The sequence below is a fragment of the Leuciscus leuciscus genome, assembly GCF_965113295.1.
Source record: "Leuciscus leuciscus genome assembly, chromosome: 17".
Taxonomy (NCBI): Eukaryota; Metazoa; Chordata; class Actinopteri; order Cypriniformes; family Leuciscidae; genus Leuciscus; species Leuciscus leuciscus.
In genome coordinates this window covers 8370062-8385794 of record NC_138741.1, presented here as the reverse complement: position 1 = coordinate 8385794, position 15733 = coordinate 8370062, and the positions used below count along the sequence as shown (strand labels likewise).

General features: G+C 38.9%; 1 protein-coding gene across 1 annotated transcript in view; it reads right to left on the bottom strand.

Annotated features, from left to right (window-relative positions):
- Positions 1–414: 414 nt before the first annotated feature.
- The window catches only part of kif26ab (kinesin family member 26Ab), a 96875-nt gene continuing 81556 nt past the window's right edge, over positions 415–15733 (bottom strand). Inside the window, 9 exon segments of the mRNA XM_082143181.1 lie at positions 415–2756; positions 2894–3044; positions 4156–4346; positions 4833–8136; positions 8638–8800; positions 9443–9602; positions 10834–11017; positions 13628–13890; positions 15626–15719. Of these exon segments, the coding sequence (XP_081999307.1) occupies positions 2578–2756; positions 2894–3044; positions 4156–4346; positions 4833–8136; positions 8638–8800; positions 9443–9602; positions 10834–11017; positions 13628–13890; positions 15626–15719 (4689 nt within the window). The 3' untranslated portion in view covers positions 415–2577.

The window sequence follows — 15733 nt, the reverse complement described above, 5'->3', positions numbered from 1 at the left end:
GAATAAAAGCCTAAATTCAGTCTTTTCATCATATAAAGAGATTGTGTCTCTTCAGACAATTTGGACTAAACTGCTCAATTCATATGGGTTATTTTTACGACCTTTTGATGAACTTTTTGAAGAGTCAAAGTAGGAGCTGTGTAGCTGTCAATGGAGGGACAGAAATCGCTCAGATTTTCTTAAAAAAAATCTTCATTTGTGTTTTGAAGATGAATACTAGGTCTTACAGGTTTGGAACGACATGAGGGTGCGTAATTAATAACAGAACTTTTACATTTTCTTCAGAAAATCTAATAATTGAGACTGTAATCGAGTTTTTACTTGTGAAACACTAAAAAAAGAAACATCTTAATAATGAAGTAAATATTCCAGACACATAGAAATGTTTCAAAGAAATGGACAGAGAAAGACAAATAAGAAGGAAATTTTTATTCACAAGAAAAACAGTGTTATCCCAAGCTGCCATATAATACATTTATACAGAGGGTCAGAAAATTCTTTACAAAACAAACAAACAAAAAAAAGTTAGAAAATATGATTTGATATGAAACATGACGCAACATACATTGGCAGCTTTCATTCAAAAAAAAAAGTTTCAGTTTGGTGTCTTTTAAACCCATGTTCATAAAGTGTAGTGAATGCCAGCATAATCAATACAAAATTCAAAGATGAAGAATAAACTCTAGAAAAAAATACAAATCTCACGCAGCATCTTGAAAAAGGGCCTGAGAGTGTTTATACAGGTAAATAAATCCAAGAAAAGGTTTTGATTTTCTTAAATGTCAAATGAGATCTAAAGGTCATTCGTGGCCTTTGATAGACAAGTAACAGGAAAGTCATTCTGGCAGCTTCAAAACACTGAATCACTTTTACCAGCAAAGTTCTGTAATGGCGTCTTTGACATCAGAGAAATGCAGGTGGTCTTTTACAGCAGTTATTAAACAGCACAATGAGCGCTGACAATATTGATAATAGATCTTGTGAAGGCTAGCCATTGAGTCATCTGTGCTAAATGCTTCCTGTTCATTTGCTGAGGTTGTTTGTTCAAGACCATGATTACATGGATGCATAGGTCTAAGGCTTGGATGTACATCCACAGTGTAGTTAAAAAAAAACTGCAATGCATCATGAACTGGACTTTATTAATGTTTGAAGACATGGACTGTCAGTCAATATTTTTATGACAGCATCAACGTTCCCTTAGTCTATAAAAAAGGTGTATTTTAGCATCCAATATGCATCAAATAGCGTCAAAAATGCCATTGAGCGGGCCACAGTGTTTAAAATCTCATCAGATATTTTTATGGTTACTTTTAGGATGCTGTTATCTGAAAAGTTATGGAAAAGAGTCCTTCCTGTACCGCACAAATGTCACGTCACCCCTCTTTAATCACAACCACAGCTCTTTTAATGCAGCACACAGTGTGTCTACAGAGAAAGGCTGAGCTAGACATGTCAGGTTACACTAATGAATCCCATTTGCAAAAGTGTCTGTTTAAAGTAAACAAGAACAAGAGGCCAATCTGAATTTTAATAGATTGCACCTCTCTACGAACACGCATCAATCGCAGGCATAACAATGACACTGACTTGCATGTATTTATGTGATAAGAACCAACAACAATGCTAAAGATTTCAATTCTTGGGAATTTTTGTGCTGTTCATTAAAATGCTTTAATGTACATTCAACGTGGCTTAGCAAACGTAGTACCAATTCAAATCACTTATAGGATTCTCTGGGAAATAAATATGTTAAAGGTGCATATGCATCCATTATCAGTACAGTTTGAAAGGTTTGGAGCCAAGGAAACCAAACCAAACACTTAAATGAAACCTGGCTTGCATCACATATGACTGTCAATTGCTGAGTGATACTGTGTTCCTTGAAAAGATTTAAAAAGACCTTTGAAAGATAGAAAAACACTCCGACAGTAACTACAAATACAACATAAGGCTCAAAAGGTTTAATAACAATATGCTGACAGAGGTGATAGTTCAGGAGGCAAAGGCAAAGCATGGAAGTTCAGCTTATTGCTCTCCTTTTGCACCCAAAATTATATTTCACACACCGTAAGTTCATATAAATACACTATACAATGCAATAAAAAAAATAAAAATAAATGGTTCGGCTTGAGTATGCTGGTCATAGCACTAGCACCAGTAGAAAAAATAATGATTGACAACAAATGTACAAAACAGTCATATGAAAAAGGCACTTTGTGGCGTGGTTGAATAACTCTTCGGTAAGTGAGAATAATGATTCTTTTTCCTTTGGGTAAGGAAATGCGTCAAACGCATCAAAGCTTGTTGGCTTTCGTTTTGAGCAAGTCTATTCCATGTTTGTTATGAGGCACTGCATAAAACCAGAACAGTTTTGTCTTCTCCAGAAGATAATAAGTTCCTACTTCATGCAGAATTCAGTTTTCCATCTTATTATGAAGGTCATTCCTTTGATCCATGAGTTTTCTCGAAATCACTGGACCGGCTGCTACATTTCATTATCCTTCCTTTCAGACATCCAGGGTCCTGTCTTCCTCCATCTCTTTCTCGCTGTCCATCGATCACCACATCGCGTTCTTAAACCTCAACTTCTCGCGGTCCTTCCTGCACGTCAGATGCTACTCGAATATCGAAGCACGTCACCATCATGACGCGAGACTTGCATAGGTTGACGCAGTATTCCAGTTCAGCCGTAGCCTGCTCCAATGCCTCGAAGTACTCCTGCGACTCCTGATCCAAATCCTGATCCACCTCAACTGTGAAACAAACCAGAACACAGTTATTTCATGAAATGGACTGGAATTATTTATCATGAACTTTCACCTTTGTCTACTAGAAGCACTACCAGTCACAAGTTAGTGTGTCCAAACTAGTGTAAAGATATAATACTTACACTCTCCTATCCACTTGCTGGAATCCATCATTAGTCTAGACTTGGTGTCCTCCAACTCTTCTTTCAGAGTCTTATGCTTGACTGTGAGATCTCTGATTTGCTGCTGTCGTTTCTCAAGAACCTTCAATTTAGTGTTAAAATACATCAGGCCCTGTGGACAGAAGTTGGACATGATGGTTAAAATTACAGTTCCATGCCACAGACTTTTTTGACTATAAGAATGAGGTAAAATCATTTTGGGCTTATCGAGTGAGACTGCATTTCACTGTGTTGTCAGGATTGATTAGAAGAAGAAAAAAATAGTACAATGCTGATTCCTTAAATTGCTTTAACCTTTCCATGACATTTTCTGCACAAAAGAACCATAGGATACAGAACTATAATAATACTGTGATATTTTTCAGGCATTGTAATGGAAGAATATAAGCTTTCTCACATTACAGTCTGGTTCACTTCAACATTTATGCAAATTATTGAATATACCTTCTCAACATCCTGAAATGACTGTTGTAACAAAGAGGAAAAGGATGTAAGAATCTATACTAAGTGGAGATACACAACATACATGCACCCCTATTATCCAATAATGCTACAATACCTCGGCACATGATTCCATTGCAATACCAACTGGCCTTAAAAACACTGACAGACAAATTGAGGATAATCTTCTTAAATCTATTTAATAACTTCACCCTGCTGATTTAATGATAGAAACGATAACAGATTATTTTACTACAGAATTTCTCTCCTGCAGTTTTACCCCCAAACTAATTAATTCCAGATAGTTAACTTTTCATCCCTCCAGTGTTTCAAATGTAACCAAAAAAGTATTTCCTTTTCAGATGCAATCTTCAACTAGCATACATATATCCCAACATTATCATTATACTGTTAATAAGAAGCAAAGAGCCAAAACCTTCATTCAATGTATAGAGTTTGAATATGATACATAAAGCATATTGCTGACCTGAAAATATTGCTCTTTAGATTAGACAATCTAACCCAACCTAGATCAAAGCAATCTTTGGGAAGCTACTAGCGAGAAAAAATTGGTATCTGACATCTCTGCAATGCACTGTGCAAACTTATAATACATAGTTATTAATCAATTTACATTTTAACTATTGTCTGTAAGATGTAAACACATATCTCACATATTTTACATTCCCATGAGAAAAGACTAAAGTTAAATTTAAATGCACTTAACTGGATCTCACCAGATCTCAGTTAAAAAAAAAAAAAAAAAAAAATCCCATACTAACCTCATCTGTCTTTTCCTGTCTTCGACGCTGAAGCCGCTCCACGTCATCAATTTCATACACTTTGATCTCAAAAGGCTCTTTCAATGGTCCAGACATAGGGGGAAGGTCCACCCACTGGCCTGTGGTCCCAGACTTCCCCAGGGAAGAGGTGTCCGGTAAGGGAGCTGGGATGAGGCGCCGCCTCTGGAGGCCTGATCCATGAAGAGACAAAGTAAATATGTGAAAACAGAAAAGTTCAAATGTAATTGGGACACAGAAAAAAAGAGTAGTTAAAAAGATGGATGGGTAAAGAAAAATAAAGCAAGCTCTGTCTACATAAAATACATAAAGAAATAAAGTACATATAGTATACCAGTGCTTTACAAATATACTGAGGAATACTAAGATGTGATAGTTATTTGTATGCATATGATGATGCAGGCTGGATGGAGATTCAAACCTACTAAACTGCATGTGATGAGCAGATGTTAGAATTAACTTTCTTAATAAATAGGCACATATTTATACAATAAAACTGTAATAAAATGTCACTGTTTCATAGCCAGATTGGTTCTTAGAAAGAGTTGTGTGGACTTCAGTATAGCACAATTCATGACAGGCATATATAAAAAGTACAAAAGAAATATAAACTTATCAAACACTTGATGTCTTCATAGAAAACAACAGGTGTTACTCACCATTTGACCTCTTCTTGGGTGCTTTGGAGATCCTTGTGCGACCAGAGGAGGACATCCCACTCTCACTCATAGAGTCATGGGCTGAAGAAGCACTACCAGTAGCTTCACTGTCACGGATCATGCTTTCATATCCACTGCTCCCTCCACTATGGTAGAAAAGTGCAGTTCGTCCCATAGCAGGAGGCAACTCCCCACTTAACACACTACTGTTATCACTTCCATGCCCACTGCTGTAGCGCTGAGGTCTTCTTGGGGCTGTGATCTTACTATATGGAGATGGAAGAATGGGGATTGGGGTATGCTTGTCATCGTTAAGGTTCACTCCACTGTCATTGCCACTGTCTGAATCACCTGAGCCCCTTGTATGTTTCCCAGAAGTGTTGGCCAATGCCAACTCACTTACACGGCTATTTGCTGCCCTCATTGCTTGCTTGGTACCCATGATAGTCCCTCTTGTGGATTTAGCATTGCATCCTACTGTTGCTCGAGGTAACGCAGTCTTTCCTGAAGGAGGAAGGTTGGCATTTCTTGTTGCAGGTGCCACAAGAGACTTAGTGGATGAGCTAAGGGCTTTGGAGTTGTTTGCAGATAATGTACGAGCTTTGTTGGCATTAGCAGGTATTGGTCTTGCATTAAGGCTGCCTTTGACAATTCCATTTTTTACAGTGCTTACTGGGTTTATACAAGAAGGAGGAGAGGTAGCAATTGGGGAAGATGTGGAAACAGGTGATCCAAACCTACTGACAGACTTGCTTGACTTGCTATTGAGACTAGCACCACTGTTCTCTCGACTAAGAGCAGGTTTAGACCCCAAAGATGATAAACTGTCACATCTGTCTAGAGATATCTGGCTCCCATAAAGCTGTCCTGTATCACTTCTAGCTCCTCTAGCTTTGAGACTGGAGGTTGCTTTTATCAAACTATGTTCTGCCTTTAAGTTAGATGCTCTTAAACTATTTGAATCACCCCTAGAGCAAATATCAATGTCATCCTCTAAACCTGTAGCCCTTGGTGCTAAAGACTTTCCTGCATCATAAGCAGACTTTAAGGCACTTGAGGGAAACAGGATTCGATTCTTTTGATCCAAACTGGATTTGCGAACTGGAGGTGGAGGTGGTGATACATTTCCAGGTTTTGACATACTCTCCTCTTGCTTGCTTGCTTTTCCACTTTTTCCTAAAGAGGAGAACTTCAAACTGCTTGTTGAGGAAACAATATCTTGCGCAAGCTTGACATCAATGGACGGATGGATGACTGGAACTATCCCAAGCGTTGTTGCACCTCGTCTGAGCTGTGGCATCCTGCTTGGGGACTCCATTTTCCTGTTGTTGATGGTTTTTTCACATCCGTCCACCACCCTTTGGGACGGGTTTGACCCCAGTGTTTTGGGCATTCGAGGTACACTGCTGCTTGTGCCTGCTTTTCTTGCAGGAATTCCACTCATTCCATTTTTTACCAGTCTGGACGAAGAACTTGAATTAGAAGTTAAAGAAGACTCCAATGAGCTATCTACTCGGTGCCATGGATCTGGGATGCAGTCTTGCCTAGGTGGCTCACGTCTCCAGTTGCTACTGGAGCTGGTTCCACTGATACTGCTACTATGGGCTATAGATGAGGTAGGTTTTAATTTCCTGGAAAGACTACACTGGACAACTTGAGAGTCTTGAAAGGACTTGGGATCAGCTAAATGAATGGTATTTGCCTTTGCAAGTTTTGGCAAATTTTTGGCAGATAGTTGTGGGGCCTCTGGAGAAGATGGGCAGTTGTTAAGTGAAAGTTTGCTTGATACAGCACTGTCGCTGTCCAAATCTGAGAAGCTACAGCCACTATCATTCAAAGAGTTCTTGGGTTGCTTTTGATGGCTGCTTTGGATCATGCTTAGAGAATCAAGGTAGAAACTGCTATCTAGACCAGTATGAGTACCTTGAGGGAGAAAGACATCTGCTGATTGGGCACCTTCACTCTCCAGAGTACAGACACTTACTTCACTGAGCCATGAAGTGATAGAAGAACCACGGCTGCCAAGGGAAGCAAATGTTTTATCCTGTAATGGAGCCACCATTTTAATGTTTGCCTCAGAGGTACCAACATTGCATGTATAGGCATCAAACTCATCATTGATGCTACTAATGATGCTTACTGGTCGTGACCCTGAGGCTAGGGCCTGTAATGAGCAATCACTATTGAAACTCACAATACTTGAGGGCCTCCCATTGTCCACAATGCTACCAATTGATAACTCTTCCACAAGAGTAAATACAAGCTCATCCTCTCCGTTTAGCTCCACTGGCTGTTTGAGGGTTACAGTTGTCCTCAATATGTCCTTCTCCATGCACCTCTCCCTAAGATTGGACCTCATTTCCCCAGGAGTCCTGGGATTAATATGATGGACTTTGACAGGTGAGTTCCCATTTGAATCACCCCTTTTTTGATGGCTCATCCCAATTGGTGGTATCCTTGTAGCGGACTTTTCTTCAGTTTCACTACTGAGCCTGCCGTAGTCTCTTTGTTGTGGCGGTGGGGGAGCAGGCTTGGGTAACTTTTTATTGAAAAAAACCTTTTCCCTAACCACAGGCTCTGAGTTTTGGGATACTATTGGTTTTCCTGGAGTACATAGGGACCTAGTATCCATTTGCACCTTTTCACCATCTGCACTTGTCCTACACACACTCTCAGACATGTCTCTGAGATCTTTGTCTGATTGGGCACTTTGCAATTTGGGATGTTCTAATTTGTGTTTTGGACTGCTGGGCAGTTTATTTGCCACATAAATTGACTTTTGGGATATGCTGTCCTGTGTTGATGAGAGTGCTTTGGTAGGAGTCTTGGGAGAAACTGAAATGCAACTAGAGCCTTCTTTCAATTTGGTTGCACTACGGTCCATTTTAGGGCTTTCAGAATTTTCTCCAGATTCACCAACAAAGGCTGTAGGTTCCTCACTACCATCAATACATTCTAATCGCTCCTGAAGCTCAGCAAAGGTGTTACATTTGAAGTGATCATGGTCAACTGGCCCTTCTTTCCCTCGTTGCTTACGGTTAAGAGAAGGGATGATAGGAACAAAGGCAGGGGGTCCTTCATTGTCACTAAGTTCTCGATCAGAGATGGAAGCACCACCAGGGCCAACGTAAATTACAGTATCGCATGATTGCTCGCTGCTTGAAGAATAGTCAGGATCACTGAGGAATGGTGGTAGATCTGGGTCAAGGGCCACAGTCCGGGGATGGAAGGGCCGCAAATGTGGTGGTCGACGGATCCTTCCCTCATCACAGGAACTCTCCCCTCCAGAAGAACTTGATGCATACTTGACAAAGACAAAAAATACAAAAATATCTCTGGAACTCTGATGTAATGGTATTGTTGTAACCTTGTCAAAACTTATGCACAAACACATTTTGTTATGTCTAAGCATCTGATGCATTGACTTTACTCTGAGGGCAAGTGTTATACAAATCCCAAGACAACAATATGACTGCTTAATTATATAGTAAAGTTTTCAAAACCATTTAGCTGTTGCAGGACTATACCTCAAGGTCAATATATCATGTGACTTTTTCTGTGTCCCATAACAGTGAAACTTATGATACTCAATTATAATCTTAATCATTGTTGCAGTTAATATTCACTAAACATATTTCTATGTTGTTATCTCTAAAATAAAAGTGGATTTTGTTTGGTATAAAACATATATAAAATTGTAATCGGATTGAAATCTTCTAAGTGGAATATGCAATTATTATTATTACGAGTATTCTTGATTTCTAGTCAGTTCTTGAATTCTTTAATTCTAGTTCTAAAAAATTACCTTGGATTTCTTTTTCCTCATACGATGGATTCGGGAGGCCAGCTGAATGGTGGTAAGAGACTCAGCATAATTGGCAGGGGAGTCAGAGATGTGAGCAATCATGGTTGTCCTACAGTTGATGTTCCCCAGGGAATCTCGCAGTAACATTGTGAGCTTGCTATCCCTAGAAAAATACATTTTCATTGTCAGCATAAACACAGGTTGATAGATTGTCAGCAGAAAGTGAGCTGTTTACTCAAATACTGAAGGAGCCTGGCCGTTAAATGTTCTCTAAAACTGCAGAACCATCGAAAGGTTCACTAAACTATTCTGCCATGATATTAATCAAAAAGCTAGAGAAATGTCTATATTGCAATTCTTCCAAATGTGCATAGGTTTTAGAAAGGCGAGAAATATGGTGCATGTGATCCTGAAAAGATATCAGTTTTTATTTTAAAAAGAGATGCATGATCTATGAGCTCATCATCTATGATCTCAGCAAAATACAGATAAACAGCAGTGCATCAGTCAGACAATAAACCTGTCAACGATCACAGGTTCAAGCTTGTTGCTGGCATCTTTGATTATGTGCAAATGCTTCAGCATAACATATTCTATGTAAATGTGACAGATCCAAGCACATATTCAGAATTATCATGATAAAGGCCATACCTGCATAAGTGATGTATTTGACATTATAAAAAATACTTTATATTATATGCAATATTCCACTTGGCAGTTATGCTAGTCGATTGTCATATATGTCAATTTGTCAATCTTGATTACTAGTAGAAAAAATTTGTAGTAGAAAAATACATTTTCTTACCTGTATGGAACGTGTTTGGCTCCGTTGGCCAAAGCCAGTATGACATTTCCCAAAGCAGTGAGAGACAGACACAGACCTCCTCCTGCGTCCCTACTCTTACAAAGCACCTTCTCGCAGCTTCCCAAGTCAATCAGATGCAATCTGCTCCTACCACCAGACACTGGAGGAAAAAAAAAAAGAGAGAGAAAATGAGAGGTAATATCTCATTCGGTAAAAATACCAGCTTAGCCGTCCTTGTAATGGAAGATAAAAATACACTGTCAGCCCCACTCATTACTGATGTCACTGACAGTTTGAGATGCTGCCAGTGTGGTCATACCACGCTGATGACACTCCCACACTGGGGTAGTGTCGGACAGAGTGAGGAGTGGCAAATGCACAGACATATTAATAAACACCCCCAGAGAAGACTTGCGGCTGACAAGACTGTGTGTGATTTATTCATGAGTAAGTTGCGCAGCCCACTATGATTCAAAGACAGAGCAACCTGGCATAGATAAACACCTATATTCATATTATGCACAACATAAATACATAAATACACATGTGAGTGTGATGTGCTGTCTACTCATTCTATTCCCTATGACTATAACAGACCGTTGATATACACTTTGAGTAACAAAAGGTTAAATGCATGCACATCTGGGTGCTGTACAAATGAGGAACTGTTCCGATGAATATATTCTCAGCTATGTCTAGCAAATAACTACTAGTAAGAATAACAGACATTGTTCATACACAATGGCAGAAAACACAACACAGAATACAGAATGACAAAGGGTAAATTGACAATACACTGTTATTACACAAGATGTTATGAGAAATGTTAGACCTTGAAACACTATATCATTATGTTTGTGATAAGCAGGAGGAACCTATTAACTCCATTCCTAGACGTTTTTGTCTACCTTTTGCAATTTTAAAATCAGCTTTTGAAATCAGAAGACTTGATGAAGCCATTCAAAGATGCTTCCATGGCAATTCCACTGTTAAAAGATAGTGACCAACACTGTATTTACCTATGCAAATTAGCACCGTGATGGCGTAGTGACAGGTACCTCTGCTATGATTAGAGCTGTTAGCTGCTCATGAATTATTGCTCTCTGTTAAAATTCCCATTAAAGTTTAATGAAGTGGTCAAAGCAGACATGATTGATTTCCCTCCTACCATGATGGAGCGAGAGAAAAATTTAAGGGATTCTGGTAACTCTCTGATTTGGCCTGTAATATCACAGCTATTACATTAATAAGCTTGAGATGCATTTTTCCTTTCACTGGGTAAATGAGGAGGAGGAGAAGAAATTAGACTAGACTGAGTATAATCGATTTAGAACATGCAGAGGCGTCAAAAGTAGCAGTATCATTTCACACAGTGCAAACACAAGACTTACTTCCACCCTTGCCGCTCTTCTCCATGCGGTACTGATAGATGTGTAAGGTGAACAGCATGTGCGAGTTGCGCCGGTCTTCCTCATCTGCATCCGGCCGGTTGGTGCTTCGTGCTGCGATGGCGGCGTCAAGAAACAGGGCGGCCTTCTCTGCAGTGGGAGCCCTTAATTCGCTCTGGTTCTGGAGCTGAAAGATGAAAAGGATGTTGAAGTCTATGTGTGGGTAAGTGTGGGATTTATTCTGTCCACTTTCGACGACTTCCAGATGAAGTTGAAAACGCATTCATGTGGTCGAATGCGTTCGAACAGCCACAAAAGACCGCCTGCTCTCCCGTGTAAACATCCCGGGAAGCGCGGTAGCCAGACAGGATTTAAATTTTGTCTGCTGTAGACACCAAGTTTGGTTTGAAGACGAAAAACGTACCAATCACAATGTTCTCTTACCATTCCTGATTTCTAACACACACTCGCAGCGTTCTGCGTGATCTTGCTGCAATCAGAGCAGAAATGTAAGCTGTATGTTTTTCTGTTGTCTTCGGTGTGTTCATATGTAAATTGCATGAGCTTATTTTGTTCATTAGTTCGAAAGATCTGGAAAAAAAACATACATTTACCCGCCCATAGATCCTCCCCTCGAAGAAATCAGATCAGAAGTGGTTGAAAGTGGACAATAGAGATTAATTAAAACACCAGGTGTAAACGGGAATGCGTCGCCCTCGTCTACTTGTGATCCGATCGCCCAAAACGCAAAATCGTAATACCAGGTGTAAACAGGGCTTAAATTACCATACAATAGACATTTTAACAGTAAAATACTGTTAAAAGTTATGCTTTTGGAAGTAAAATCTATGAATTATCATATAATTTACTATGGAATATTACAGTAATTTACTGAATTTTTTTTACTAAAAAGTGTGATCATGTGATCACACTAAAAATTACAGTAACAGGTGTTATTAAGACTACAATCACTACATAAACCATTAAAGTCGTTTTTAAAGGTCAGATTTAATCTTAAAGTGTAAATTTCAAACTGTACTATTTTTCAGTCTATTGTCATATGGCTCATCCCTAGTTAGAGTTGAAGAAGAAGGAGACCAAGATATCTGAGCCTCTTTACACAGTTCTAGGCAATTAAATAGAGTCTCTGGGGCAATCAGAGAAACAAACACACCCATAGAGGGAGTAGGATTACTGATGAGAGAGAGTGGTGGATAAAGAGGGCAGAGGGCAGCATCTCTGATCCTGCATAAAGTCTGATGGAAAAAATAAGATGAAAGGTGTTGGGCATATTTATGGTCTTCTTCAAAGAAACAAGCAATTAGGCTGAATTCTGGACAACTGGAAATTCTTCCTTGATTTTCCTACTATGCTTAAATATCTTCAGTGTGACAAAACACTGACTTAATCAGTTGTATATTTCAAAAAGCAGCCATCAAAAGCAGGTTCCTTGAGAAAAATAGCGGGCACTTTCCAGCAGTGCTCGCCAACCGCCTGTGGCCAACGAGCCGCTCTAAAACTAAAAAGAGAAGAGAATGCTGGGAGAAGTGATGGGCGTATAGGCCCACTCCCCAGATTTGAACTTCACAGGCCTCTAGGCAGTCTTTGATGTGCTGCTTCATATGGACCCCCAAAAAAACAACATCTGATGCCAACACCTGGCAGGGCTTTTAACTACCCTCTACCTACCCCCAAACACTACCTACCCCCTCCTGATATTTACCCCCTTCCAGAGGAAGGTAAGAGGGGGAGGGGGAAACAGAGCAGCAGCTCACCCAGATGGATCCTGATGGTGCACTGAGTAAAAAGCACCACCACAACATCTGGCCTTTAATTTGAGATTTTGTGATTAAAATCAGCTAAAAATATTCAGTAATAACTTCTACTGTTAAGTGAGGTGCAGTGAAAACCTGTGAAAACTACTCAACTGACAGAACAAATATGATACAATGATCTCATTCCCCACTCTCTTTCCAAAAATAGACTCTCTGTCTACAGTCTCGTAAAATAAATATATAACATATATGTTCATTTAATTGCATACTTACTGAATACAATTATAAATTTATTTTAAAACAAAATCTTACTGACCTGAAAAAAATATATTTATATAGTAAAATTTTAGATAATTATAAAATATTATATTATAATGTAACAATTATTTAAAAAAATGTAATTTATAATTTTTTTAATTATTGTTTATTTTATTGTATGTATTTTTACAGTATAAAATATACTGTTCAAATGAATAGTCCCAGTAAGTTTCTTCTTCTTTCTTTTTTTTTTTTTTACAGAAATTAAAACTTATTTAGCAAGAATACATTAAAATGATCTATTTAGACAGAGGGAGGGAGAGAGAGAGAGAGAAAAAGAGATTCTGCAAATACAATTTTATAGTATAATAAATATTAAAACATTACAATACAAAGATTTGAAATATTAAAATATATAACAAAACCCCCAAAAATACAAAATTGACCAAAAACACTATATAAAAATATAAAAAGTATAATAAATGTTTACAGTATAATAATAACTGCCAAAAACCATGTCCATTTTGTCATTTCCAAACTGTACTTACAGCCTTGCCAATAGATAATCAACAATTTTTGCTGTGTTTCTATTTGAACTTTTCCCTCCCTGCCCTCTACATGTTACCTTCGATCACTGAAAAGCCTTTCGGCAACAAATTGGCAACAACTGTTTATTTTCACTTACTGTATGTTAATACATAACAAGCAAGACTGGGAGTGCTTTATCAGGAACAAGCAGCTAAATTTGACATCAGGTTACTGACCTGTGTGCCACAGATGGGGTCCTCACGCAGGTAGACCCCAGGCGACTGGCCGTCCTGCAGACTGCCTGTGGGGACATCAGAAAGCAGGTCCTGCAGGCTCTCGTCCTTGCCGCAGATTTCCACGGCTGACACCCGTACCGAGAATCGCGTGCCCGTCTTCTCCTTGCGCTCATTGATGAGCTTGAACAGCCAGGAGATGGCACAGGGCGCAATGCCAAGGCCCTGCATGGAGCTGTCTGTGCCAATCATGGTGTATGTCTTGCCTGGTGAGAGAGAGAGAGAGAGAGAGAGAGAGAGAGAGAGAGAGAGAGAGAGAGAGAGAGAGAAAGCTGTTGATTCTGCCAAGATGATGATGAGCACTCAATGAGCGGTTTCAAGTACAGGTATTTCTACTACTGATTTCATAACACATTATTAGTACTTGAATAGAATCTGATGAGTCTGAATTAGTAAATTCGTTAATTAATTTTTGCTGTACCCTTACAGACACTTTATTATAATTGTTATTATTATTAGAAAAATAATCAAAAGCCTCAACAAATCTTACACCAATTGCGAATGTGATACATCGTCAACTGCTTGGTTTCTATTTCTGCTGTGTCATGCTGGTTGGACCCACCCACAAATCTCATTGGTCCAAAATCAAGCTCCACATAGCCATCAAACATGATTGGCTGTGACTGCATTGCATTCAGTAATTTGTCGACACTGAATGCAAAAATGCTGGGAAATTTTGCATTAAGTGTCAATAAATGACTGAATCTTACTTAATCGCATCTGGTTTTGAGTGTAATTTTATTCTTTAAAATATACTTTTTGTTTTTCTTTCATCACAATGGTGTTGCTGGGTGGCTGACATCATATCATTGCATTCGGTCCGAACATTTGGACGAACATTTATGTCCACAGAAGATATATGTACATTTTTAAATAAAAAAATAAAAAAAAATTATTACACTTCTAATATTGATTGCTATCAGGATGTGAAGAGAGTAAAACTAAAATGAAAAACATTGCCTACCTTTAAATATTCTGTTTTATACCGTACAGAAGTTAAAAAACACCATGGTTTAGAGCATAATGAAAAAATAGAGATGAATACTGTTCCATATGGACAGTCCTGCTTTAAAAGAGTCATAAATAATGCTTAAGCGCTGAGACCACATGTGGTAAATAATGAAGGAAGCCATTGAAATGTCTTACAAGCATAATTGGCAATAGTACAGTCTACTGTGAGGGTCGATTAGTCAGCTTTTAATTACACTCTCTAGCCTCGGGCCTCTCATACAGACACACACACACACACACACACACACACACACACACACACACACACACACACACACACACACACACACACACACAGACTTTAATGCCCCACACTTGCCATTTCTGAAAAGAAAAACTTTTTTGATTGATATTACTTAATATTAGATATATAAGGGCCTGATTTACTAACAGCTTGGTCCAGTGCAAACCCTCTTTTGACGTTAAAAACTACTTTCAGGATTTACTAAAGACACGTGGTGAAAAACTAGCGCTGAAAAGGCGTGGACAGGGTTATTTTTTCGGCTGACCTTATTGCATATGCATTTGTAGGAGTTTCCCTTTCAGACTCAAAATTTATGGGAGGAGAATATTTAAATGACTCACACAAGGTGATTTACTAAGGTTTGCACTCGTCAATTTACTGGTATTTGCGCCATTATTTACCGCCACAAAAAAAGCATGTCTTAAACCAGCCGATAATTTGCACTGCTCTTGGTAGATTGCATTGGTCATTATGGAAATTATTCGGCTGTGTCTGTGTTCTTTAATTTGTGCGTTGTCAGTAGATCACACACAGAACTTTCCACTCCCATCTGCGCTTTTTTGGAATTGCGCTCTCACGCTAATTTGCCGTTTGGTAAATCTGGCCCTAAGTGTCTTGCAATCTGTGAAGTGCAAGATCAGTGGCTGTCATTTTCAGTTAAATTCCAAACATTAAGAATAACTTACCGACTTTGACATGACCGAAGCAGAAAATACACCCATCCGCTCCGTTGACCACTGATTGAATAACTTCAGCCACAGTCCCTGAGCAAACTTCAGCCTGTGGGAAACAGA